Source organism: Oncorhynchus mykiss, chromosome 3 (genome assembly GCF_057628025.1).
Source record: "Oncorhynchus mykiss isolate SJ-2025 chromosome 3, ASM5762802v1, whole genome shotgun sequence".
NCBI lineage: Eukaryota > Metazoa > Chordata > Actinopteri > Salmoniformes > Salmonidae > Oncorhynchus > Oncorhynchus mykiss.
In genome coordinates, this window is record NC_143024.1 from 12,581,210 (window position 1) to 12,607,336 (window position 26,127).

Below are 26,127 nucleotides of genomic sequence, written 5' to 3' on the forward strand. Positions count from 1 at the left end.
TAGAGGGACAAAATACCAGAATTGAGATCTGGCCATCTTTTATTTTGACAAGAATGTCTACTGTAACTCAAGTTAGCCATTCCTGAAGCTATACACAGATACTTACGGGATTGGAACTCAATCTTGTGGTCTACAATTCAAGGCAACCAGATACATAATCTCAACCCAGGAAACACTGGAGACCTGAACAAATGGAAAACTCATTGGAAAGGTTGAGTACTTCCAGTCTGGCTCTCTCTAGTTCCTGTGACTGCTACATGTCAGGTTGGTGTGTGCAGCAGCAGCAGAGAGGTGGAGTACTTCCAGTCTGGCTCTCTCTAGTTCCTGTGACTGCTACATGTCAGGTTGGTGTGTGCAGCAGCAGAGTTATTGGCAACTGGTTACTACAAAGTGCTTAAATGCTTCACCCGGCTTTGGCGAAGAGGATAACTGCTCAGCACCCTAGAATGGAAGGGTTCTGGATAACTGGGACTGCTGTGACACCCAATCCCACGATTCCAGTGAACAGCATAACAGCTGACTCTAAAATACTTTGTTTCCCCCAAATGGCTCCCTATATAGTGCACTACTTTTGTTTGACCTGGACCCACATGGCTCTAGTCAAAAGTAGTGCGCTATATAGGGAATAGGGTGCCGTTTGGGACGCATCCTATCAGAACACACGGGCAGGATTGTGGTGCTGAAATGCTTGTGGTGAATTGTCACCTGAGTCTTTTAGTTCTAAAACACAAAACAAGTGAAAATCCTGGCAAAGTGAATCATAAAAATACACTTTCAGAACAGAACACAAAATATAAGAGCTTACTATTTTACACCTGATTATGAAAGTTTATACATCTTTCAGGAATATATCGTCATCTTTGACAAACATTCAGATTTTGTGATGGTGTGATGGTGATGCTTGCTTTCTCCCCTGGCCTCACCACTCTCATGCCTCTTCTTTTCAAACACAGCATTACCTGAACACTCAAGTCAAATTCATTGGGTTGCAACGTACACAACATATCTGTATGTAAATGTTCCACCATGTTTTGCTCTGCTGAACAGCCCAGAAGCATGGCTGTGAACCTTGACTCATGGTGATGTCAAGACCATTGGGAACTCGCAGGGAAAAAAACGGATCAAATCATGACGTCAGTGATTTTCAGGTCGGAAAGTCAGAGCTCTAGAAAGATGCCAGAGTTTCCGAGTTGGATGACCGTTCGGAATTCCCAGTCACAAAAAGAAAAGATCCCTGCGCTGGGAGAGTTCCGAGGTGTTTTGAACGTGGCAATACGCGCTCTTTCAAACGCATCATCTTAACAGCAAGCCCTATGTGCCAAAAACATTATCAAAAAGACACATGATCGCTCAAATGTGACAAAGTAAACAGCTGTGAAGAAAATACATTCCAAAACAATGATTATAAAATATATCTATACAAATAAGGTGATTTTAAAGCATGCAATAAAAGAGTAGTGTACTGGGTCCATAGAAACAGAATCACTAGAACAGGATGATGTTCAAGGGATTCTATTTCTGTGGGGACGGTGCTACTGCTGCATCTTGTGGATGTGGGTGGAGACTGGCGGGTGGATGTGGGTGGAGACTGGCGGGTGGATGTGGGCGGAGACTGGCGGGTGGATGTGGGTGGAGACTGGCGGGTGGATGTGGGCGGAGACTGGCGGGTGGATGTGGGTGGAGACTGGCGGGTGGATGTGGGTGGAGACTGGCGGGTGGATGTGGGCGGAGACTGGCGGGTGGAAGTTGATGGTGTGGTGTCTCAGGCCCTGGGACGTCTTGTAGCTCTTCCCACAGCGGCACTTGAAGGGCTTGCGGATGTGGACCTGTGTCCGGTGGCCGTTCTTGGCGTGGTACTTGATCCCGTTCACATTCTGAATGAGGGGGAGGGGACAGTACAGAGTGGAAGAGGGCAGAGTAAGCTAAGTCTGAATTAGTCCAGTGTTCACCAACTCCAGTCCTGGGGTGCTACTGGGTGTGTACAGGGCCCTTTGATCTAGCCCTGATTCACACATCTGATTCAAAAATTCAACCAATCAGGGTCTTCGACTGGATTTGGAGAACACTGGATCTCCTATCTCCTATAACAGTCATGAGTCTCTCACCACACTACAGTACCCTAGATTCACCTAGAGATGTCTTCAGTCAACTAAACCTGAGTCAGCGCTCTACACAGCTCTTTGCATGTTTACTGTACAGCCTAGTGAGAATATAATAAAATTATACTTGATCATTTCTACATCTCGTAAAGGATTCAACAATATTTGTCCAGATGTCAGCTGATCTAACTCAACATCCTTCATCTCTGCGTGCTTCCTGTACAGCCTAGAGCAGGCCTGTCAATTTCATTTAGCCCCGGGGGCCGCATTCGGTCTTCAGCACTCTCCGGGGGCTGCACGGAAAATATATTTCCTCACTGTAAAAATGTGCAAAACAATTGTCCTATACTTTTTTATACTCCCTGACTGTCTAGCTTTCACTTGGGTGATTATCAGTGAGCTGGACACAGTCAAGATACTGTATGAATGTAGGTACAATATCATTTGTACGCAGTTTCAAAATGGTTTTACTCATTTTAAAGTATATTGAGTTCACAGGAGACTGCTGAGGAGAGGACGGCTCATAATAACGTCTGTAACAGAGGAAATGGAATGGCATCAAACACCTGGAAACCATGGAAACCATGTGATTGATGTATTTGATACCGTTCCACTAAGCTGGTTGAGAGAATGCCAAGAGTGTACAAAGTTGTCATCAAGGCAAAGGGTGGCTATTTTGAAGAAACTCAAATATATTTGTTTAACAGTTTTTTGGTTACTACATGACTCCATATGTGTTATTTCATAGTTTTGAAGTCTTCACTATTATTCTACAATGTTGAAAACAGTAAAAATAAAGAAAAACCCTTGAATGAGTAGGTGTCCAAACTTTTGACTGGTACTGTATATATGATGTTTCTTGTACAGCCTAGAGTCTACTACTAACTATATATCATGTTTCTTGTACAGCCTAGTCTACTACTATATATCATGTTTCTTGTACAGCCTAGTCTACTACTAACTATATATCATGTTTCTTGTACAGCCTAGAGTCTACTACTAACTATATATCATGTTTCTTGTACAGCAGGATGTCTGCAGGTTTAATGTTTTTCCTTTCAAATAAGACCTAGACAATCAGGTGAGGGGAGAACAGGGGTGGAGGGAACACCCGCAGACACTCGTCCCTCCGTGGAATGAGTTTGACACGTGTTCTAGAGTCTACTAACTGTGTCATCAGCCATAACCCTGTCATTCACATCAGCAATGCCATTTTCTCAAGCTGAGCACCATTTATCCCGGACACACAGCCAACCCAGATGGAACATCCTGGAAAAACTCCCTAAATCACTGCAGTGGACGTGGATGTATGTCAAGATGTTGACATGCTGCAACACCCTGTTTTCTCAACAGCAGGAACACGATGGCGGTGTTTGACATCCGTTTGAACTGGGATGTTATATAGACCTCATATAGCAGCAGCTACTCTTCCTGGGGTCCAACACAAAACATGACATAATACAGAACATCAACAGACAAGAACAGCTCAAGGACAGAACTATATCAATTTACAAAAGGCACACATGGCCTACATATCAGTAGATACACACAGGCTATCTAGGTCAAATATGGGAGAGGCGTTGCTTTATCTGCATGCAGAGCCTTGGTCTGTTTCGGACCAAACCAACATCTTGGGTAATGGATGGTTTTAATCTGGAGTCTTATGAGAAGGAGACACTCGAACAGAAAGCATAGACTATGTATCTAGCCAATATCCACAGACAGGTAGGTAGAGACAGGATACTTCCCTGACCACATGACCTGACGAATAAACACTCTGGCTCTTAGTTTAACTCAGGGCTCTAGTTAAAAGCTGTTTGAGGTTTTTCCTGGACATGTCACATGGAATACCCCTGGCTCTATTCATGGGGCAGTGCAAGGGAGAGGATATGAGACCCCATTTACACTCGGTAATAACATGCGTCTTGTATTATCTGGTTGCAATCATCTGATCACATGTCAGAGCATTTACACATGGTATTGATTAAATGGACTGAGTGCGGTTGGCCCACCTTGTATCGCTTCTTGCAGCCAGGCACAGGGCAGGCGAAGGGTTTCTCCTCTCCTCCATTCATACACATGGAGCTGAGGATAGACTCTGAGCTAATGGCACTCTCTGTGGTCCAGGACTCACCACTGTCTGACTCCTCATAGTCCACCTCCTCTTCATCATACTCACTGCCTGGAGGGGAGAAACACCAACACACAGACACACACAACACCCATCACAATATGATTTGTCATAAAACGTGCCTACTGCCGTCCATAAACAATTAGAGTAATACTCCTATTTCAGCAACTCCAGTACTCTGCTCTGATTCAAGCACAGTTAATGACTAAGGCTGAGTCCCATATGGTACCTTATTCCCTATATAGTGCATTCGTTTTGACCAGGGCCCATAAAGCCCATAGTGCACTATAATAGACTGCCATTCGGGACGTATCCTATGACTGGCATGGGCATCCTAGCCTCAAGGGTTTTGGACCGGCTGATGAGACAGATTCAGACTCAAGCCTTCCACATGTGTTCTGGCTGTAGGGTTCCCACAGGGTTCTACTGTTGCCTTATTATTGAGCCCAAGTTTGTGGAGAGACTGAAAAAAATGCTGTTTTGTGGGAAAGAATTTAGCCCGTTTCACAAGGTCCCAGGGTTAAGGCAATGCAAAATAAGATTTGGCTCCACAACCACAAGAACCAAAGAGACCAAGGAGCAGCAACTCGGAGAGAAAAACCCAGCACATCTTACTAAGTGGCAACATGGGAAAGACACAAACAAAGAACACAAGTAAGTAAATACCATGGCAACTTAAAATGATGAGATTCTGATTAAATAAGCCCTGTACCTTCCCTGTGTATGACTATACCAACTGACTGTGAGAGTCAACCCTCTATGCTTCTCTAAGGACCCTGCTGTGAGACATTACAGCACCCATCTTCCCTGAATTACCTCCATGTCTTCTCCTGAAACTTAAGAGGCATTTCCTGATCCACACTAAAATATGGGACAAGGAAGTGACATAATCCACATTACATAAACTACTGACGCCTGCCTCCTAGATGACGGTGCTGTACTCTGTTGTCACGGTAACCTACCTGTAGGAGTGCTGCTACGGAAGGAGGAGGAGGGTGTGATGGGAGGGGTGAGGTTCCCACTGCTGCGTCTGGGAGGAGTGGAGACGTCACTGCTACGAGGCAGACTGCCTGTCAGAGACTGAGACAGCTTGGGGTGCACCTTCCTCTTCAGCCTCTCAGGCTGCTCCCGACGCGCTGCCTCTGTCATAAACCTGGGCAAGGGAGGGGCCAGAGAGAGAGGGATGAGGACACACAACCACACATCATATATGACCGACTCGGTTCGCGCGCCACAAGGCTGTGCTAGCCTGCTGAGCTAAAGCCTAGCTGTTAGCTCAGGGAGTTAACATAAGTCGGATCTGAGGCAAGATTAGTCTCATCATGTCAGCGTGGTTGTTCACAGAACCTCCTCCGTTACAAACGTATATCGCTGAAGTAACTGTACAACAACATGTGCTCTGAGTCTATCATTCATTGAAACCACTCCCATGTTTAACAGTAGGCCTATATCTCTGACCAAACTAAATGTTTAACAGTAGGCCTATATCTCTGACCAAACTTCATGTTTAACAGTAGGCCTATATCTCTGACCAAACTTCATGTTTAACAGTAGGCCTATATCTCTGACCAAACTTCATGTTTAACAGTAGGCCTATATCTCTGACCAAACTTCATGTTTAACAGTAGGCCTATATCTCTGACCAAACTTCATGTTTAACAGTAGGCCTATATCTCTAACCAAACTTCATGTTTAACAGTAGGCCTATATCTCTAACCAAACTTCATGTTTAACAGTAGGCCTATATATCTAACCAAACTTCATGTTTAACAGTAGGCCTATATCTCTGACCAAACTAAATGTTTAACAGTAGGCCTATATATCTAACCAAACTTCATGTTTAACAGTAGGCCTATATCTCTGACCAAACTTCATGTTTAACAGTAGGCCTATATATCTAACCAAACTTCATGTTTAACAGTAGGCCTATATCTCTGACCAAACTTCATGTTTAACAGTAGGCCTATATCTCTGACCAAACTAAATGTTTAACAGTAGGCCTATATATCTAACCAAACTTCATGTTTAACAGTAGGCCTATATCTCTGACCAAACTTCATGTTTAACAGTAGGCCTATATATCTAACCAAACTTCATGTTTAACAGTAGGCCTATATCTCTGACCAAACTTCATGTTTAACAGTAGGCCTATATATCTAACCAAACTTCATGTTTAACAGTAGGCCTATATATCTAACCAAACTTCATGTTTAACAGTAGGCCTATATCTCTGACCAAACTAAATGTTTAACAGTAGGCCTATATATCTAACCTAACTAAAATGTGTAACAGTAGGCCTATATCTCTGACCAAACTTCATGTTTAACAGTAGGCCTATATCTCTGACCAAACTTCATGTTTAACAGTAGGCCTATATATCTAACCAAACTTCATGTTTAACAGTAGGCCTATATCTCTGACCAAACTAAATGTTTAACAGTAGGCCTATATATCTAACCTAACTAAAATGTGTAACAGTAGGCCTATATATCTAACCAAACTAAATGTTTAACAGTAGGCCTATATATCTAACCTAACTAAAATGTGTAACAGTAGGCCTATATATCTAACCAAACTTCATGTTTAACAGTAGGCCTATATATCTAACCAAACTTCATGTTTAACAGTAGGCCTATATATCTAACCAAACTTCATGTTTAACAGTAGGCCTATATCTCTAACCAAACTTCATGTTTAACAGTAGGCCTATATCTCTGACCAAACTTCATGTTTAACAGTAGGCCTATATATCTAACCAAACTTCATGTTTAACAGTAGGCCTATATATCTAACCAAACTAAATGTTTAACAGTAGGCCTATATCTCTGACCAAACTTCATGTTTAACAGTAGGCCTATATATCTAACCAAACTTCATGTTTAACAGTAGGCCTATATATCTAACCAAACTTCATGTTTAACAGTAGGCCTATATCTCTGACCAAACTTCATGTTTAACAGTAGGCCTATATATCTAACCAAACTTCATGTTTAACAGTAGGCCTATATCTCTGACCAAACTTCATGTTTAACAGTAGGCCTATATATCTAACCAAACTTCATGTTTAACAGTAGGCCTATATCTCTGACCAAACTTCATGTTTAACAGTAGGCCTATATCTCTGACCAAACTTCATGTTTAACAGTAGGCCTATATCTCTAACCAAACATTGTTACATTGTAAAGTATTCTGTAAACGTAAGTCATAAAAATGAACTGTTCACACAGACACTGTTAAAGCAGAAGTGAAATGAACAGATGAAATGTGAAACCACATCAGATGTGTCTAAAGACAGGGAGACAGACAGCGGTAGACAGCCCCTTTATTACACAGTTACACTGTAGCCTCAGAGTGCCTCAGCTCTTTTAAACCTCTTTGATATGGTGATTGAATGGAGAACTGGGATGAGATTGAAATGTCATCTTGGTCTAGTAATGTAGGACCCAGGGCTATATAACATCCTATTACCCAACGCTAACACAATTAAACTGACTTATCCACCAGATGAGGCTGACTGCTGCTAGATGGAAGTTGCTAGTGGAACTAAGATACACACACACACACACACACACACACACACACACACACACACACACACACACACACACACGGAGCAGATTCCCTTGGAAGCTGAAGTGCATGGCCCTATGAAACGACATCAGTTCACTGCTAAAAGCTTTTCTTCCTCCACTGTCCCGGTCCCCTTACTGGGCTCCAACCAGAGGTATTCTGATCACAAACACACGTGGCCGCCCTTCTTGACAACGCACCAACCAGTTGTGCTATAGAAAAGGATCCTATTGGATAGCACCATTGGTGACATTTCAGGCTAGCTGTTGAGTGAGCTGAAGGCATGTTCTTACCTCTACTGTTACATGGACTTAGACCTCAAACACAAACCTCCACACGGTCATACTGACATATGTAACCGTTTCATCTATTTACTAATGACATTTGGTCATTCATGCCTTTTCTGGCCAGAGTTAGGACAGTTTCAACTGAACCATAAGAATAGCGTTCATTAGGGATTTCAGAACCATGATCCTTTCAGACATGGTTCAAGGTCTGATTGGTAAATACACTGAACAAATAGTATTCTTCAGGAGTATTTCTGTCTGTAATAAAGCCCTTTTGTGGGGGAAAACTCATTCTGATTGGCTGGGCCTGGGTCCCCATTGGGTGTGTCTGGCTCCCAAGTGGGTGGGCCTACCCATGGCTGCGCCCCTGCCCAGTCACGTAAAATCCATAGATTAGGGCCTCATTTAGTTATTTAAATGGACTGATTTTCTTCAATGAACTGTAACTCAGCAAAATCTTTGAAATTGTTGTATTCATATTTTTGTTAGGGGTTAGGGTTAAGGGTTAGGGTTAAGGGTTAAGGGTTAGGGGTTAGGGTTAGGTTAGTAGCCTGCTCACCTGTTGATGTAGCTGAGGGCAACATAGGTGGGCTGCTGCTGCTCCTGCTTCTCCAACTGACGAGGATCTGTGTCTGACGAGAGACAGAGGTGGAGAGAGAGGTGGAGAGAGAGGTTAGCCTAATCATATAACAACAGATATGACACACACAAAGGTGCCACTGCACAGTCTTCCTAACAATTGCATGTGGTCAAGAGGGGCAGGAGTGGTTGTGTGTGCGGACTGGGTGTGTGTCACTCTCACCAAAACAACAGTAGCTAGCTAGTGTGATGATGTCATGGGCGCTGTCTAGACTAGTCGTCGTCCTCAAGCTAAGCACCACTGGAGATCGTCCACAAACCACCTCGTATCCAAACCCCTCTCTCACATCTCATCAACAAACTAGATAAATGAGCTTTTTATTAAAAACTCTAATCTAGGCTATACAACGTATTTAATAAAGTCTTTCATAATACTGGCTGGAACTGGCTTTCTCATAAGTCTTCTGATCTGATTCTACTTTAACTACGCAGACTCTTCCTTACTGCAGCCACCATATTGCCCATAGTACCAGACAACACGCCACACACACTGTGCTTTCCCATGCTGTGCTCCAGACGTTTGGCTTGGCTCTGCAGTGCTGCCAAACAATGGACAACCTCCCTCCCTCCATCGCTCTCTCTCTCTCTCTCTCCCTCCATCTCTCCCTCCACACCCTGAGGTGAACCAGGCCCAACTTCAAACAGCCTCCCCACTGCCATGCCATGTGGGAGTGGGGAGATGCCCCATAAAACCACCCAGTGTCTGCCACTCACCAGCTGTGCCTGCCTGCCTACCTAGTGCCCGCCTCTGCCTGGTCTGGGCAAGTGCTGCCCCCCCGTGGCCAAGAAGAGAAACACTGGCAGCATGTGGCCCCAAGGGTCAAAGGTTATATCCCAAATGGCACTCTATTCAGTATATCGTGCACTACTTTTGACCAGGGCCCATAGGGCTCAGCCTATAGGCCATTTGGAACACAGCCAAGCAACCACAGCCCTTAGGGGAAGGGCTCTTCAAAACTACAGGAGTGCCACTAGTGTGTGGGCAGGCTTTTGCTCCAGCCCTGCCCTAAACAACCCGATTCAGAGTGTATCAATATAATGACACTGCGTATGGTGTTCGCCTCGCTGGCATATCTAAATCAATAGATAAGCTAAGTGCAGTTTGAGGGTCTTTAGATCACATAGTCAAGCCTTTTCCATGTTCAAGTAAACGAGCAAAGCAAGTAGCAACATGTTATGTGTGTGTACCAAAACACACCCTGGTATCCGCCTGAGGTCACACTGACTTATTCTTATAAAGCAGAAGCACCCCGTGAATGTCTTCAAAGCTCTCCCACTGAGGTGTTGCCCCAGATTTACACTAGATCTGACCTGTGACCCCTCATAAAAACCACTTCTGCAGCTTTTCCGGAGAGCGTTCACTTTGGGTGGGTCCAACATAGAGATCTTATTCAATTAAGTGTTCTTTATGTAATTCTAGGGGGCCCAATGTTGTCCATGGACAACACTAGCTAGATACACACACACGGTGTACGTGTTATCTGCACCAAAACACACCCTAGTACCTTCGCCCCATCTTCCCATCTGAGGTCCTGCGGCCTGTGTGTGCAGAATGGTGAAAGTGGACAGTGGGTCTGGTCAGAGGAGTTGGGCTGTGTGGATGGACATAGCGGCAAGCGTACAACGCTCCCTCTAACACACTCATGGACGCATGCAAACACGCACGCATAAACACACACGGTGTTCACACACACGGTGTACACACACACGGTGTACACACACACGGTGTACACACACACGGTGTACACACACACACACACGTCAAAGCCGTGCTGGGGTAATGGCTGACAGATGCACCACCAGTCTCAGTAGGAAACCTTCTTCACTGCCATGATTCGCTCTGTCCTCTAATAAATCCTATAGACTAGGCTATAGGCCTCTTAACGCTTGCCTTTATGTTCATTCAGAGTAGGCTGAAGTGTTAATCAGACACCGTTATCCAGAGTGACTTACAGACAGTACATTCAACTAGGCCTATGTTGTTTAGTAGGGAAAAACAAACACATATCCCAGTTACTCAAGTCGACTCTTCTACGACCCATATTCAGCTGTGGAGCTGTCAAATTCAGCTGTGGAGCCGTCACATTTAGGTGTGGAGCCGTCACATTCAGGTGTGGAGCCGTCACATTCAGGTGCGGAGCCGTCACATTCAGGTGCTGAGCCGTCACATTCAGCTGTGGAGCCGTCACATTCAGCTGTGGAGCCGTCACATTCAGCTGTGGAGCCGTCACATTCAGCTGCGGAGCCGTCACATTCAGCTGCGGAGCCGTCACATTCAGCTGCGGAGCCGTCACATTCAGGTGCGGAGCCGTCATATTCAGCTGTGGAGCCGTCATATTCAGCTGTGGAGCCGTCACATTCACGTCACATTCAGCTGTGGAGCCATCACATTTAGCTGCGGTGCAGTCATATTCAGCTGTGGAGCCGTCATATTCAGCTGTGGAGCCGTCACATTCAGGTGCGGAGCCGTCACATTCAGGTGCGGAGCCATCATATTCAGCTGTGGAGCCGTCACATTCACGTCACATTCAGCTGCGGTGCAGTCATATTCAGCTGAGGAGCCATCATATTCAGCTGTGGAGCCGTCACATTCACGTCACATTCAGCTGGAGAGCCGTTACATTCAGCTGGAGAGCCGTCACATTCATGTCACATTCAGCTGGAGAGCCGTCACATTCAGCTGGAGAGCCGTCACATTCAGCTGGAGAGCCGTCACATTCAGCTGCGGAGCCGTCACATTCAGCTGCGGAGCCGTCACATTCAGCTGCGGAGCCGTCACTTTCAGCTGCGGAGCCGTCACATTCAGCTGCGGAGCCGTCACATTCAGCTGCGGAGCCGTCACATTCAGCTGCGGAGCCGTCACATTCAGCTGCGGAGCCGTCACATTCAGCTGTGGAACTGAAACCAAACATTGCACATCACTGTAGATGTGAAATGAGGCTGGCCATGCAGCCTGAAGCTGTAAATTAACACCACCTCTCCATTAAAAGAGAATAGAGATGATATTACCACTATACTATCATTATTCAACAAAATGGCAACGGAAGAAATGGCAGCAGTTTTATGGGTGGCCAACCAATTGTGCCATTATGTGTTTTTTTCCCGAGTTATTTGTAACTTATTTTGTACATAATGTTTCTGCAACCGTATCTTACAGCAAAAAAAATATTCTGGGATATCAGGACAGCGATCACTCACCTCGGTCGGATTAGACAAAGATTTTTTCTACAACAAAGATGACGCACAAGACATTCTCCAAACACACCACAGAACCGACATCCCCGTTATTTGCAAGAGGAAGCGACAAAAGGTACAGAGGACAAAGATCCGGATGCCTGGTCAGGACCTGGAGAAGGCGACTGGGAAAGCTGCTGTTACCGTCAATACTACTACTCAAAAACTGTAATATCCAATGTTTCACAGAATCGTGGCTGAATGACGACATGAATATCCAGCATGGAAGAGGAGGCTTTGGCCTGGCAGCAAGCAAACCAACGTTCCATAAGGCAACAACATCTGAACGCAGGAAGCTGGTGTTCGAGGAGGTGCGCAGACAGGAGGAGACTGCAAGAAGTGCAAAGGCTGTCTCTCTTGCTAAACAAGGGCAATGGACACGGTGGGAAGGCCTGGAGAGGAGAAAGATCAACTGGAGTGAGCTTTGGCAAATGGAGGCAAGCAACATCAGCTTCATCATAAGAGCTGTTTATGATGTGCTTCCATCACCAAAAAATCTACATCAATGGTATGGCGAGGACTCGACCTGCCCCCTCTGCCCAGATCCAGCGACTCTCAGGCATATAATGACAGGTTGCAAGACCAGCCTCTCACAAGGCCGCTACACCTGGAGGCACAATCAGGTCCTCAAGAGCCTGGCTGCAGCACTTGAGACCAAGAGGAGTGCAACCAATTCATTACCTCCAAAAACAAGCAATCCCGTCAAAACAACAACATTCATCCGGGAGGGACAGAAAAGGCCCAAGTATCCTCCTACAAAGCCAGAAACTGGACACCTAGCCATGGCCCGGGACTGGAAGATGCTTGTCGATATTGGCCAGCAACTAATTTTTCCACCTGAGATTGCTTCTACCAACCTTAGGCCAGACATGGTACTCTGGTCCCCTTCACGAAAGGCTGTGTACATCATAGAGCTCACAGTCCCGTGGGAAAACTCTGTTGAAGAGGCCTACGAGCGTAAGAAACTGCGTTACACAGAGTTGGCAGCAGACGCAACTCAGCGTGGCTGGAATGCAAAAGTCTGGCCAGTTGAAGTGGGATGCAGAGGATTCGTGGCTTCTTCCACCATCAGGTTGCTGAAAGAACTTGGAATCCATGGACAGGCTCTGTGGCAGACCGTCAGAGCAGTTTCTCAAGCAGCTGAAAGAGGCAGCCAGTGGATCTGGATTAAACGGAAGGACCCTTGCTGGGCTATAACTTCATGACCCCCCACCCCCACCTGAGAACCCAATTCAGATCCCTCCAACTTGAGGAGGGCATATGAGGTATGCGGTCAGCTATCGGACTGGCTCAGGGAAGGGGACGCCCCTGCCTTGCATAGTCCCGTGGGACATCTTAATTGGGCATGGGACACAAGCTAAGGCTTGATCACCCTTTAGCTGGCCACCTTTGATGAGAGTGTTTAGTGATTAAAGGCCGAAACATCCACTGATTCGAAGGCACACTACTGAGGATGTGTCCCAAAATTGACATCTTAACCCAGTCTAAGAAATAAACCTCCCATGCCACTCTGTCAACATCACGGCAAATCTCATGCGAGTGCATTCCATCTATTGGCACAATGGACAGGTTTTAACATCTCGTCCCGTGTTTTATGATTCTATTTAGCTAGCGGGATATACGCTGCACCGGCAAGATAGAACAGCACACTCCGGTAAGACGAGGGGGGAGGGGGTCTGTGCATATTTGTAAACAACAGCTGGTGCACAAAATCTAAGGAAGTCTCTAGAGTTTATTGTGATAAATTGAAGGCCACACTACTTGCCTTGAGAGTTAACAGATATACTTTTCGTGGCTGTTTATTTACCACCACAGACAGATGCTGGCACTAAGACCGCACTCAGTCAGCTGTATAAGGAAATAAGAAAACAGGAAACCACTCACCCAGAGGCGGCACTCCTAGTGGCCAGAGACTTTAATGCAGGGAAACTTAAATCAGTTCTACCTAATTTCTATCAACATGTTAAATGTGCAACCAGAGGGGAAAAAATGTAGATCACCTGTACTCCACACACAGAGACACATACAAAGCTCTTCTTCACCCTCCATTTGGTAAATCTGACCACAACTCTATCCTCCTGATTCCTGCTTACAAGCAAAAATTAAAGCAGGGAGTACCAGTGACTCGGTCTATAAAAAAGCGGTCTGATGAAGCAGATGCTAAACTACAGGACTGTTTTGCTTTCACAGACTGGAACATGTTCCGGGATTCTTCCGATAGCATTGAGGAGTACACCACATCAGTCACTGGCTTTATCAATCAATAAGTGCATCGATGACGTCGTCCCCACAGTGACTGTACGTACATACCCCAACCAGAAGCCATGGATTACAGGCAACATTCGCACTGAGCTAAAGGGTAGAGCTGACGCTTTCAAGGTGCGGGACTCTAACCCGGAAGCTTACAAGAAATCCTACTATGCCCTGCGATGAACCATCAAACATGCAAAGAGTCAATACAGGGCTAAGATTGAATCATACTACACCGGCTTCGATGCTCGTCTTATATGGCAGGGCTTGCAAACTATTACAGACTACAAAGGGAAGCACAGCTGCGAGCTGCCCAGTGACACGAGCCTACCAGACGAGATAAATCACTTCTATGCTCGCTACGAGGCAAGCAACATTGAGGCATGCATGAGAGCATCAGCTGTTCCGGACGGCTGTGTGATCACCCTCTCCGTAGCCGACGTGAGTAAGCCCTTTAAACAGGTCAACATACACAAGGCTGCAGGGCCAGACGGATTACCAGGACGTGTGCTCCGGGCATGTGCTGACCAACAGGCAAGTGTCTTCACTGACATTTTCAACATGTCTCTGATTGAGTCTATAATACCAACATGTTTCAAGCAGACCACCATAAACCCTGTGCCCAAGAACGCAAATGACTACCGGCCTAAATTACTACTGACAGTTTTTACTACCACTATTCATTCACTACCACTATAATACCACTACCACTATACTATCACTATACTTCCACTATAGTGCCACTACTGCTATTCATTCACTACCACTATAACACCACTACCACTATACTATCACTATACTTCCACTATAGTGCCACTACTGCTATTCATTCACTACCACTATAATACCACTACCACTATACTATCACTATACTTCCACTATAGTACCACTACTGCTATTCATTCACTACCACTATAGTACCACTACTGCTATTCATTCACTACCACTATAATACCACTACCACTATACTATCACTATACTTCCACTATAGTACCACTACTGCTATTCATTCACTACCACTATAGTACCACTTCTGCTATTCATTTACTTCCACTATAGTGCCACTACCGCTATTCATTTACTACCACTATACTACCACTTGGTCTTTACAACACCAGTGAGACCTGAACCAGAGTCTGACCCAGCCAGCCACAGAGGAGAACACCCTAGTGGTAGCAAGGGAGAGTAGACTTAATAATAATAACCTACTTAATAATACAAATAATTCATTTGATTTGTTAAGTGCATTTATCACCAGGAGAACTCTGGGCCCTACTAATTATCTATTAATAATTATAATACATGGGTTTTATATAGCATAGTTATTTATTCATAATTATAATACATGGGTTTTATATAGGGTAGTTATTAATAATTATAATACATGGGTTGTATATAACTTAATTATTTATTCATAATACATGGGTTTTATATAGCGTATTTCAAGGACCCAAAAATGATTTTACTCACCCTATTACTCAGGGCCCAGCGTTGTTCTTGGCCAGGTCATATGGTCAACCAGGGAAGACTCCTGGCACTAGGTTGACTATGAATACAGCTGTAACCCAAATGGATCCCAGTTCTCTATAAAAACACACTGCTTTTGACCAGGGACTGTATCCACATAGCAGCATCTCAGAGTAGAACATTGATCGAGACATTTTATTCCTACTCTTATGGCTAAACATAAAAACTATGCATGAAGCCTCTTTACTCATAAGAGTCCCACCTGGTCAACAGATATTTAGGAGACTTCATGTCCTAAACAGTTAAGAGTTACCAGCAGTCTTGTTGATAGAATAAAGACAGTCAGTGGTCCCCACAACAATGGTCAGGCAATTGCTTTGGAGCTGTTGAAATAATGTTTTGATATTTGGGGCGGCAGGTGGCCTAGTGGTTAGAGCGTTGGGCCAGTAACTAAAAAGTTGCATTATCGAATCTCCGAGCTGACAAGGTAAAAAAAATAATAATAATAATTTAAAAGTCATTCTGCCCCTGGACAAGGCAGTTAAACCCACTGTTCCCCTGGACAAGGCAGTTAAACCCACTGTTCCCCTGGACAAGGCAGTTAAACCCACTGTTCCCCTGGACAAGGCAGTTAAACCCACTGTTCCCCTGGACAAGGCAGTTAAACCCACTGTTCCCCTGGACAAGGCAGTTAAACCCACTGTTCCCCTGGACAAGGCAGTTAAACCCACTGTTCCCCTGGACAAGGCAGTTAAACCCACTGTTCCCCTGGACAAGGCAGTTAAACCCACTGTTCCCCTGGACAAGGCAGTTAAACCCACTGTTCCCCTGGACAAGGCAGTTAAACCCACTGTTCCCCTGGACAAGGCAGTTAAACCCACTGTTCCCCTGGACAAGGCAGTTAAACCCACTGTTCCCCTGGACAAGGCAGTTAAACCCACTGTTCCCCGGAAGGCCAGCATTGTAAATAAGAATTTGTTCTTAACTAACTTGCCTAGTTAAATAAAAGGTTCAATTTAAAACATTTAAAAAATATTTCCGTACGATGAATCCAGAGATAATCTAGACCGTGCAACAACATACATTATAACGATCAAACTATCGTGAATACCAACTTCTGAGTTGATTTTACTGCTGGCTCAGAGCTAGTCTGGGCAGTGTCTTAACATCATCCTAAAACCTACTCTGAGCTGAGAGTTTTTTTAGTCTTAAAACAGGTTGTAACAGGATTCCTAGGACCTTTTCTGAGATGCTTTGTGGATACGGGCCCAGAGCTCTATGGGCCCTGGTCAAAAGGAAGTGCACTACACAGAAAATAGGGTGCCAATTGGGATGCATCCCCTTTTTTGGGCATTAGGCCTACACTAGTGCGTGGCAGTGGTAGTGTTTGCTTGTGGTCTCCCACCAGGTAATGTATTGTAGTGGTCCAAACATCAACCTCAGCAGTCTGGAGGGAGGTAGGTAGGTAGGGTTTCTCTCAGAGCTCCACCACTGAGACTGAGTGTTTCATTAAGTGTTATTTACCCACTGTGAGATGGGCTGCATACCTCCTCTCCCACACGCTCGGAGACATGAAGCTAGAAAGACACATTAATGACTGCATTATTCCCCTCCTGCCAAAAGCTGGGAGAGTGGATTATATGGGGTAGGGTGGGTGGATGTGGGGTAGGGTGTGTCGTGTCTTTGACTATGCCGGATTAAATGATATGACATGCTATAAAATAATTTCTCCGTAATTAATATTACCTGATTGAGCTAATCATGTAAATGTAATTAACTAGAGTCGGGCACCACAAAATAATATTTATAGAGCGGTTATCTTCTGAATAAACTCTTAAAGACCTAGTAATATTTTACATCAATAGCAGTCCATATTAATCGTCATTTTAATTCAGTCTCATCTGAAAGTTGTAAATTCTTGGTTATCTGCACGAACCCTGGCTAACAAGTTGAACCAGCAATACAAAATTGGGTTTAATTATTTATTTACTAAATACCTAACTAATCACACAGAATTACACATACACATAATTAAATCATAACTTGATTACAAATTATGTCATAAAGGAAAACGTCCCTAGCGGGCGGAACAGATATGACAGCTTGTTACACAAAGGAAAAGGGCTGGGTTTGAGTGAAAGAGCGGGAAGACTGAGGAAAAAAGGGAGAAGCTGTGCTATCGTAAATACATTATCTTATGCATTCTAAATTACCGGCCATTTGGAAAAGGAAAACGCAATAAATATTTACTCTGAGCTGCGCTTCGGTAGGTTGGTGGTAGATGGAAGGCCGTGTTGCCCAACAGAGTCCTTCGTCCTTTGAAGAATGTCTCTGCTGGTAAATGGAATACGTTGTAGTAACGTCGTTGTGTGGTAGACGGGATACTCTGTCTGTTCCTTCCTAACCCTCGTTGCTAACTCAACGGCTAGGAGGTATCACTTCTGTAGTGAATAAGAGTTCAAAGTTCATACCATTCGCAACCAAAGCTCACGCTGATGTTGGCTTCGTTCTGTGGTTATTATCTGAACCATTCTGACATCGGACCGCCGTCCTCACGTCCTCGGAACAGGAGGTTATATTGTCGTCATGGGCTTATATAGGAAGGGAGAGGAGGGCGTGTTTGAAAAGTTTTATAGCCCATGTCCCTTCACAGGGGCGGGCCACTGATTGAGCAGAACCCTATCTTATGAAAACCCAAATCTCACATTTTAGAAGCTAAAATCACATTTCATCCCATCACAAATAATTGTATATTCAAACATTTAAATTTAACAACAATTCCATGTGAATCCGATAACTCTGATGTGTAGACTTTCCACTGTAGAGTTTATGTCATCTTATCATTGATGAGAATGTCTCAGATGACAACCGAACTGACATCATATTCATTAAGTACCACCGCATATGTTCAGTTGGTCGGATTACCAGAATATAGTTCATTTCCCCCCACCTTCTGATGGGGGGAAATGTTATCCAAGGGGTTTGCAAATGTAACATCAGTAGGGTAGAGAGGGGAAAAAGGGGGAAGAGGTATTTATGACTGTCATAAACCTAACCCCCAGGCCAACCTCATGACAGGTTGTGGGGTAGGGTGGGTGTATGTGGGGTAGGGTGGGTGTATATGTGCCTGTGTGAGGAAATCCTGTCTAAGAGGCCTAATGATCAGTACAAAGGGGCAGAGTCATGGAGTCCTCTAAGATGCCTAATGATCAGAAACTTAAATGTTTTACCTCTCTGTTTATCTCTGTTGCAGATAACCATGCCCCATATAAGAGATTAAGGGTAAAGGACAGATCTACCCATGGTTCACGCATCAATTGTCTTAAAGATTTAATGAAAGAAAGTTAGCTTGGGCTAAGGCTAGATTGACTGATTCTACCTCTGACTGACAGTCCTTCAGACATTTCAGAAATAGATGTCTTACTCTGGTTAGAAAAGCAATGTCAACATACTTATTGAATTGTGTATCTGTGAGTGGTGGAAATCCAGCTAAATTCTGGAAAGTGGTCCAGCAGGTTAAGACAGCCTCTGGTCCCATAACAGACAGACATTTGTGGTGCTTTTAATAGGCATTTTGCCTCAGCTGGCCATCTGTTTGAAAGAATGGTTTCTGAAAATATCTCAAGTTTCACTAGATGGAGTCCTTTATTCACCTCTAAAACAGATAGAATAGAATGATGCACGTCCATGATGTATTAAGTGCCTTGCAAAAAGTATGTGTCCAACAATCCAGCGGTGCAGATTTGCTTTATCCCTTTCTACTGCAGCTTCTGGGGCTATCCCTAAGATCTGGAAGGCAGCATGTCCTTCCCCTTCACAAAGACGGGAATCCTTCTGACCTGGATACCTACTGCCCAGTTTCTAAACTATATTGCCTTGTAATATTTTTGCAATCACTGGCAAATTCTCAGCTAAGAACTTTCTTAACTTCAAATTCTATTCTTAATGTGTACCAGTCTGGTTTTAGACCTGGACAGTTTCAGCAGCTGCGCTTGTCTTAAATGATATATTAAATTGCTTAGATAATAGGAATCACTACGCTGCCATATTTATAGACCTGTCCAAGGCCTTCGATACTGTCAACCATCGCCTACTCATTCAAAAGGTTGTCTGAAATGGGCTCGACCAGGCGTCTTGCAAGTGGTTTGGGAACTACAGTTGACGTCGGAAGTTTACACACACTTAGGTTGGAGTCATTAAAACTAGTTTTTTAACCACTCCACAAATTTCTTATTAACAAACTATAGTTTTGGCAAGTCGGTTAGGACATCTACTTTTTGCATGACAAGTCATTTTTGCAACCATTGTTTACAGACAGATTATTTCACTTATTCACTGTATCACAATTCCAGTGGGTCAGAAGTTTACATACACTAAAGTGACTGACTAAACAGCTTGGAGAATTCCAGAAAATGATGTCATGGCTTTAGAAGCTTCTGATAGGCTAATTGACATCATTTGAATCAATTGGAGGTGTACCTGTGGATGTAGTTCAAGGCCTACCTTCAAACTCAGTGCCTCTTTGCTTGACATCATGGGAAAATCAAAATAAATCCACCAAGACCTCAGCAAAAAATTGTAGACCTCCACAAGCCTGGTTCAACCTTGGGAGCAATTTCCAAATGCCTGAAGGTACCACGTTCATCTGTACAAACAATAGTACGCAAGTATAAACACCATGGGACCATGCAGTCATAATGCCGCTCAGGAAAGAGACGTGTTCAGTCTCCTAGAGGTGAACGTACTTTGGTGCGAAAAGTGCAAATCAATACCAGAACAACAACAAAGGTACTTGTGAAGATGCATGGAGGAAACAGGTATAAAAGTATGTATATCCACAGTGAAACGAGTTCTATATTGACATAACCTGAAAGGCCACTCAGCAAGGAAGAAGCCACTGCTCCAAAACCACCATAAAAAAGCCAGACTACAGTTTGGAACTGCACATGGGGACAAATATCGTACCAAATATCTTTTTGGATGTCCTCTGGTCTGATGAAACAAAAATAGAACTGTTTGGCCATAATAACCATTGTTATGTTTGCAGGAAAAAGGGGGAGGCTTCCAAGCCGAAGAACACCATCCCAACCATGAAGTAAGGGGGTGGCAGCATCATGTTGGAGGTGCTTTTCTGCAGGAGGGACAGGTGCACTTCACAAAATAGATGGCATCATGAGGGAGGAAAATTGTGTGGATATATTGAAGCAACATCTCAAGACATAAGTCAGAAAGTTAAAGCTTGGTCGCAAATGAGTCTTCCAAATGGACAATGACCCCAAGCATACTTCCAAAGTTGTGGCAAAATGGCTTAAGGACAACAAAGTCAAGGTATTGGAGTGGCCATCACAAAGCCCTGACCTCAATCCTATAGAAAATGTGTGGGCAGAACTTTAAAAGCGTGTGCAAGCTTTTTAAGGCCTACAAACCTGACTCAGTTACACCAGGTCTGTCAGGAGGAATGGGCCAAAATTCATCCAACTTATTGTGGTAAGCTTGTGGAAGGCTACCCGAAACATTTGACCCAAGTTAAACATTTTAAAGGCAATAAATAGTAAAAATAGTAAGAATAGTAAGTAAACTTCTGACCCACTGGGAATGTGATAAAAGAAATAAAAGCTGAAATAAATAATTCTCTATACTATTATTCTGACATTTCACATTCTTAAAATAAAGTGGTGATCCTTACTGACCACAGGGAATTTTTACTAGGATTAAATGTCAGGAATTGTGAAAAACTGAGTTTAAATGTATTTGGCTCAGGTGTATGTAAACTTCCCACTTCAACTGTATCTGTCAGATAGGACACTACGTGCTTTCTGATGGTGTCAAGTCCAGTTACTTTGAAATTGCTAAAGGTGTCCTGCCGGGGGTTGATTTTGGGACCTGTCCTCTTCACTATTTATATAAATAATATTGGTCTATCTGCAAAAACCTGTAACATTCATTTGTGTGCAGATGACACTGTTATGTAAGCTTTTGCCTCTATGGCTGACCAGGCTTTTGGAACTGCAGTCTGATTGTCACCTAGCAGAAAGTCCTTGTTGACTTAGAATGGTACTTCATGCAGTAAAACTAAATGTATGATGTTTTCTAATTCTCATAGAAATACTTCGGATGCAGTCTACCGTAGCGGCCTTCACTTTATCACAGGTGACACCATTCATGGGAGTGTAGTAGCCACTAATCTTAAACCATTGGATGCCGTCAGTCTACCGTAGCATCCTTCACTTTATCACAGGTGACACCATTCATGGGAGTGTAGCAGCCACTAATCTTAAACCATTGGATGCCGTCAGTCTACCGTAGCATCCTTCACTTTATCACAGGTGACACCATTCATGGGAGTGTAGCAGCCAATAATCTGAAACCATTGGATGCCGTCAGTCTACCGTGGCATCCTTCACTTTATCACAGGTGACAGTTTTAATATGCATCACTGCATCCTGTATCAAAAGGTTGGCAGCTCCTCCTTAAAGTCCTGTACATCACTTCATTACTCTCTTTCTGTTGACAAAGCTCTACTATACAAGCTTCCGACTTACCTAACTTCATTGTTAACGTATAAAACCGTGATTCCAAACCCGTCCACAGGATTGGTTAACTCTTGAGATTCCTCTGCCGAACTAGGCAAATCCACTTTTAGTTTTCATGATCAACATTATTGGAATCACTTACAACATTCATGACATTTGGATTCCCTGGTGCCACTAGTCATTTTAAAACCCTGATGATAAAATGAGTTCACCGAGGTGTGCAATTGTTTTGATTGACTAATCATTTGTTTATGATGCCTGTGATGTTTGTGATGTTCTAACGTAATGTACTGGTTATTCTATATTTTATTTGATGTCAGAGAACCACTACAAATCAGACCGTGGTCTCAATGGGGCTCCCATGATTAAATACAAGTGAATAATGATAATGAGCAGCACAAGGAGCAGAGAGCAGAGTAATGGAGGGCTGCTCACCGACCACTCTATTAGCCCTGGATCAATCCACTCACACACACTGTAAATCACACACACCTCAGCTGGCGTGAGTGTGTGTCCGTGTGTCTGGTAGGGGGCCAGCTAGAGGGGCCAACTTCCCAGAGACCCAACCAACCGCTCCCCTCTGGGGCCACCTGCACAGAGACCTCCATGGCCCCCTCTGATCCCCCATCCCCCTGACGGACCACCAGGACCAGGGTGTGGACGACCCCCCCCCCCCCCCACCCACCCATTAGGACCAGGGTGTGGACCCCCCACCCATTAGGACCAGGGTGTGGACCCCGATTAGGACCAGGGTGTCTCCTGGAGAGGAGAGAGGGCTAAACCATCCACACAGGTGGTCCACAGCGGTGGTCTGTCTGTCTTTTGGTTCTAGGGTGTATTGGTTTTGTTAAAGTCACCTGATGCTGTGACAAAGACAACACCCTCCCTCCTCGAGCCAGTGACTGGCAAGCAGGTACAGGAAGAAAACTTTAAATCAGTGAACACAAATGAACAAAGTGACTCAATTAGTTGTGGCTTTTAACAAACTCACTGACAGGCCTGTAAAAGGTAGTAAGGTGAGACTGAAAACATCCCAGCAGCATCAGTAAGAGGCAGACATGACTTAACGGCCCAATTCTAGTTAGGCCAGATAGTTAGAGACCCCTCACTATGTCCAGTTAGTTAGAGACCCCTCACTATGTCCAGATAGTTAGAGACCCCTCACTATGTCCAGATAGTTAGAGACCCCTCACTATGTCCAGTTAGTTAGAGACCCCTCACTATGTCCAGATAGTTAGAGACCCCTCACTATGTCCAGTTAGTTAGAGACCTCTCACTATGTCCAGTTAGTTAGAGACCCCTCACTATGTCCAGATAGTTAGAGACCCCTCACTATGTCCAGTTAGTTAGAGACCCCTCACTATGTCCAGATAGTTAGAGACCCCTCACTATGTCCAGTTAGTTAGAGACCCCTCACTATGTCCAGATAGTTAGAGACCCCTCACTATGTCCAGTTAGTTAGAGACCCCTCACTATGTCCAGATAGTTAGAGACCCCTCACTATGTCCAGTTAGTTAGAGACCCCTCACTATGTCCAGATAGTTAGAGACCCCTCACTATGTCCAGATAGTTAGAGACCCCTCACTATGTCCAGATAGTTAGAGACCCCTCACTATGTCCAGATAGTTAGAGACCCCTCACTATGTCCAGATAGTTAGAGACCCCTCACTATGTCCAGACTCCAGACTGCATGGGCCTGCCAACCACAGGACGGACGGTGATCACAATCATCACACAACACGCCTTCCTGAGGCAAGACAGGAAGTGACGCCCCCTGTACCCCATTTATTTCCACCAACCAGCCAGTCAGTCACCTATCCCAGCAGCCCCTTCCCCCTCAGCCCAGCACACTGTTGGACAGCGTGGAGTGGCAAGGTTCATGGTGACATGTTTATGGTGGGTCTGAGCAGTGGGGGACACTGGCCAGAGTCCTGGTACCACTTCCACAGAGGAAATTAAACCACAGAGTCAAACTGCACTTCACTGGTTGGTAGCCTGTAATCTGCTGCTACTGCAGAGATTTAAATAACACGGCTGATTGTACAATGACTGAACCTCAGATGTGAAACTTGACTGAAAACACATAGGCAATGCACGCACGCACACAGGCACGCACACACACACACACACACACACCCCAAAACCAGATCCCCTAGTGAATGTGTAATATCAACACAGCCTGCAGGCTATCTACTACAACATAAAGACAGTTGTGTTATAGAGTCAGAGTTAGTTATCTACTACAACTCCACTACAGTATAAAGACTGTTCTGTTATAGAGTCAGACGACTACAGCTCCACTACAGTATAAAGACAGTTCTGTTATAGAGTCAGACTACTACAGCTCCACTACAGTATAAAGACAGTTCTGTTATAGAGTCAGACTACTACAGCTCCACTACAGTATAAAGACAGTTCTGTTATAGAGTCAGACTACTACAGCTCCACTACAGTATAAAGACAGTTCTGTTATAGAGTCAGACTACTACAGCTCCACTACAGTATAAAGACTGTTATAGAGTCAGAGTTAGTTATCTACTACAGCTCCACTACAGTATAAAGACAGTTCTGTTATAGAGTCAGACTACTACAGCTCCACTACAGTATAAAGACAGTTCTGTTATAGAGTCAGACTACTACAGCTCCACTACAGTATAAAGACAGTTCTGTTATAGAGTCAGACTACTACAGCTCCACTACAGTATAAAGACAGTTCTGTTATAGAGTCAGACTACTACAGCTCCACTACAGTATAAAGACAGTTCTGTTATAGAGTCAGACTACTACAGCTCCACTACAGTATAAAGACAGTTCTGTTATAGAGTCAGACGACTACAGCTCCACTACAGTATAAAGACTGTTATAGAGTCAGACGACTACAGCTCCACTACAGTATAAAGACAGTTCTGTTATAGAGTCAGACGACTACAGCTCCACTACAGTATAAAGACAGTTCTGTTATAGAGTCAGACTACTACAGCTCCACTACAGTATAAAGACAGTTCTGTTATAGAGTCAGACGACTACAGCTCCACTACAGTATAAAGACAGTTCTGTTATAGAGTCAGACTACTACAGCTCCACTACAGTATAAAGACAGTTCTGTTATAGAGTCAGACTACTACAGCTCCACTACAGTATAAAGACAGTTCTGTTATAGAGTCAGACTACTACAGCTCCACTACAGTATAAAGACAGTTCTGTTATAGAGTCAGACTACTACAGCTCCACTACAGTATAAAGACAGTTCTGTTATAGAGTCAGAGTTAGTTATCTACTACAGCTCCACTACAGTATAAAGACAGTTCTGTTATAGAGTCAGACGACTACAGCTCCACTACAGTATAAAGACAGTTATGTTATAGAGTCAGACGACTACAGCTCCACTACAGTATAAAGACAGTTGTGTTATAGAGTCAGAGTTAGTTATCTACTACAGCTCCACTACAGTATAAAGACTGTTATAGAGTCAGAGTTAGTCACCTCCTGACTGAGAACAGCACTGAGGGCCAGAGCAGTGACTGACTGGACTGGTGTCAGCCATTGTGTGTGTTACTGGTAGGGGTGACTAACTGACTGACTAAACTGTCTGCAGCACAAGTGTCAGCCGGGGGAGGGGCAGTAAATGTAATTAGGTCCACCAGGTGCAGAGATCGGGGCGCCAGTTACTGCTTCCCAAATGTATTATTTCCGCTCAGCAGATTTTTGGGGGTGCATTCCTCGAGCCCCTAAATGAGCCCCCTGTGCAGAGAGCAGCTACAAACACACCCATTGTTAGAGCAGGCAGACAGACAAAAGGCAGACAGATTGTCTGGGGCTCACCTCCATCCCTGCCAGCCTGAGACACAGCCAGGGCTACATAACCGAGGATAAGGCTCTCTCTCTCTCTGGTCCTACACTGACCTGTCTCCCATAGA

General features: G+C 44.3%; 1 protein-coding gene across 1 annotated transcript in view; it reads right to left on the bottom strand.

Annotated features, from left to right (window-relative positions):
- Positions 1 to 26,127, bottom strand: part of LOC149984373 (juxtaposed with another zinc finger protein 1-like) — a 37,092-nt gene continuing 10,965 nt past the window's right edge. Inside the window, exons 2-5 of the mRNA XM_090221056.1 lie at positions 8,647 to 8,719; positions 5,193 to 5,383; positions 4,112 to 4,281; positions 1 to 1,874 (exon numbers count right to left, since the gene is read on the bottom strand). Coding sequence (XP_090077182.1) covers positions 1,533 to 1,874; positions 4,112 to 4,281; positions 5,193 to 5,383; positions 8,647 to 8,719 — 776 coding nt within the window. The 3' untranslated portion in view covers positions 1 to 1,532. The remainder of the gene's footprint in view (positions 1,875 to 4,111; positions 4,282 to 5,192; positions 5,384 to 8,646; positions 8,720 to 26,127) is intronic.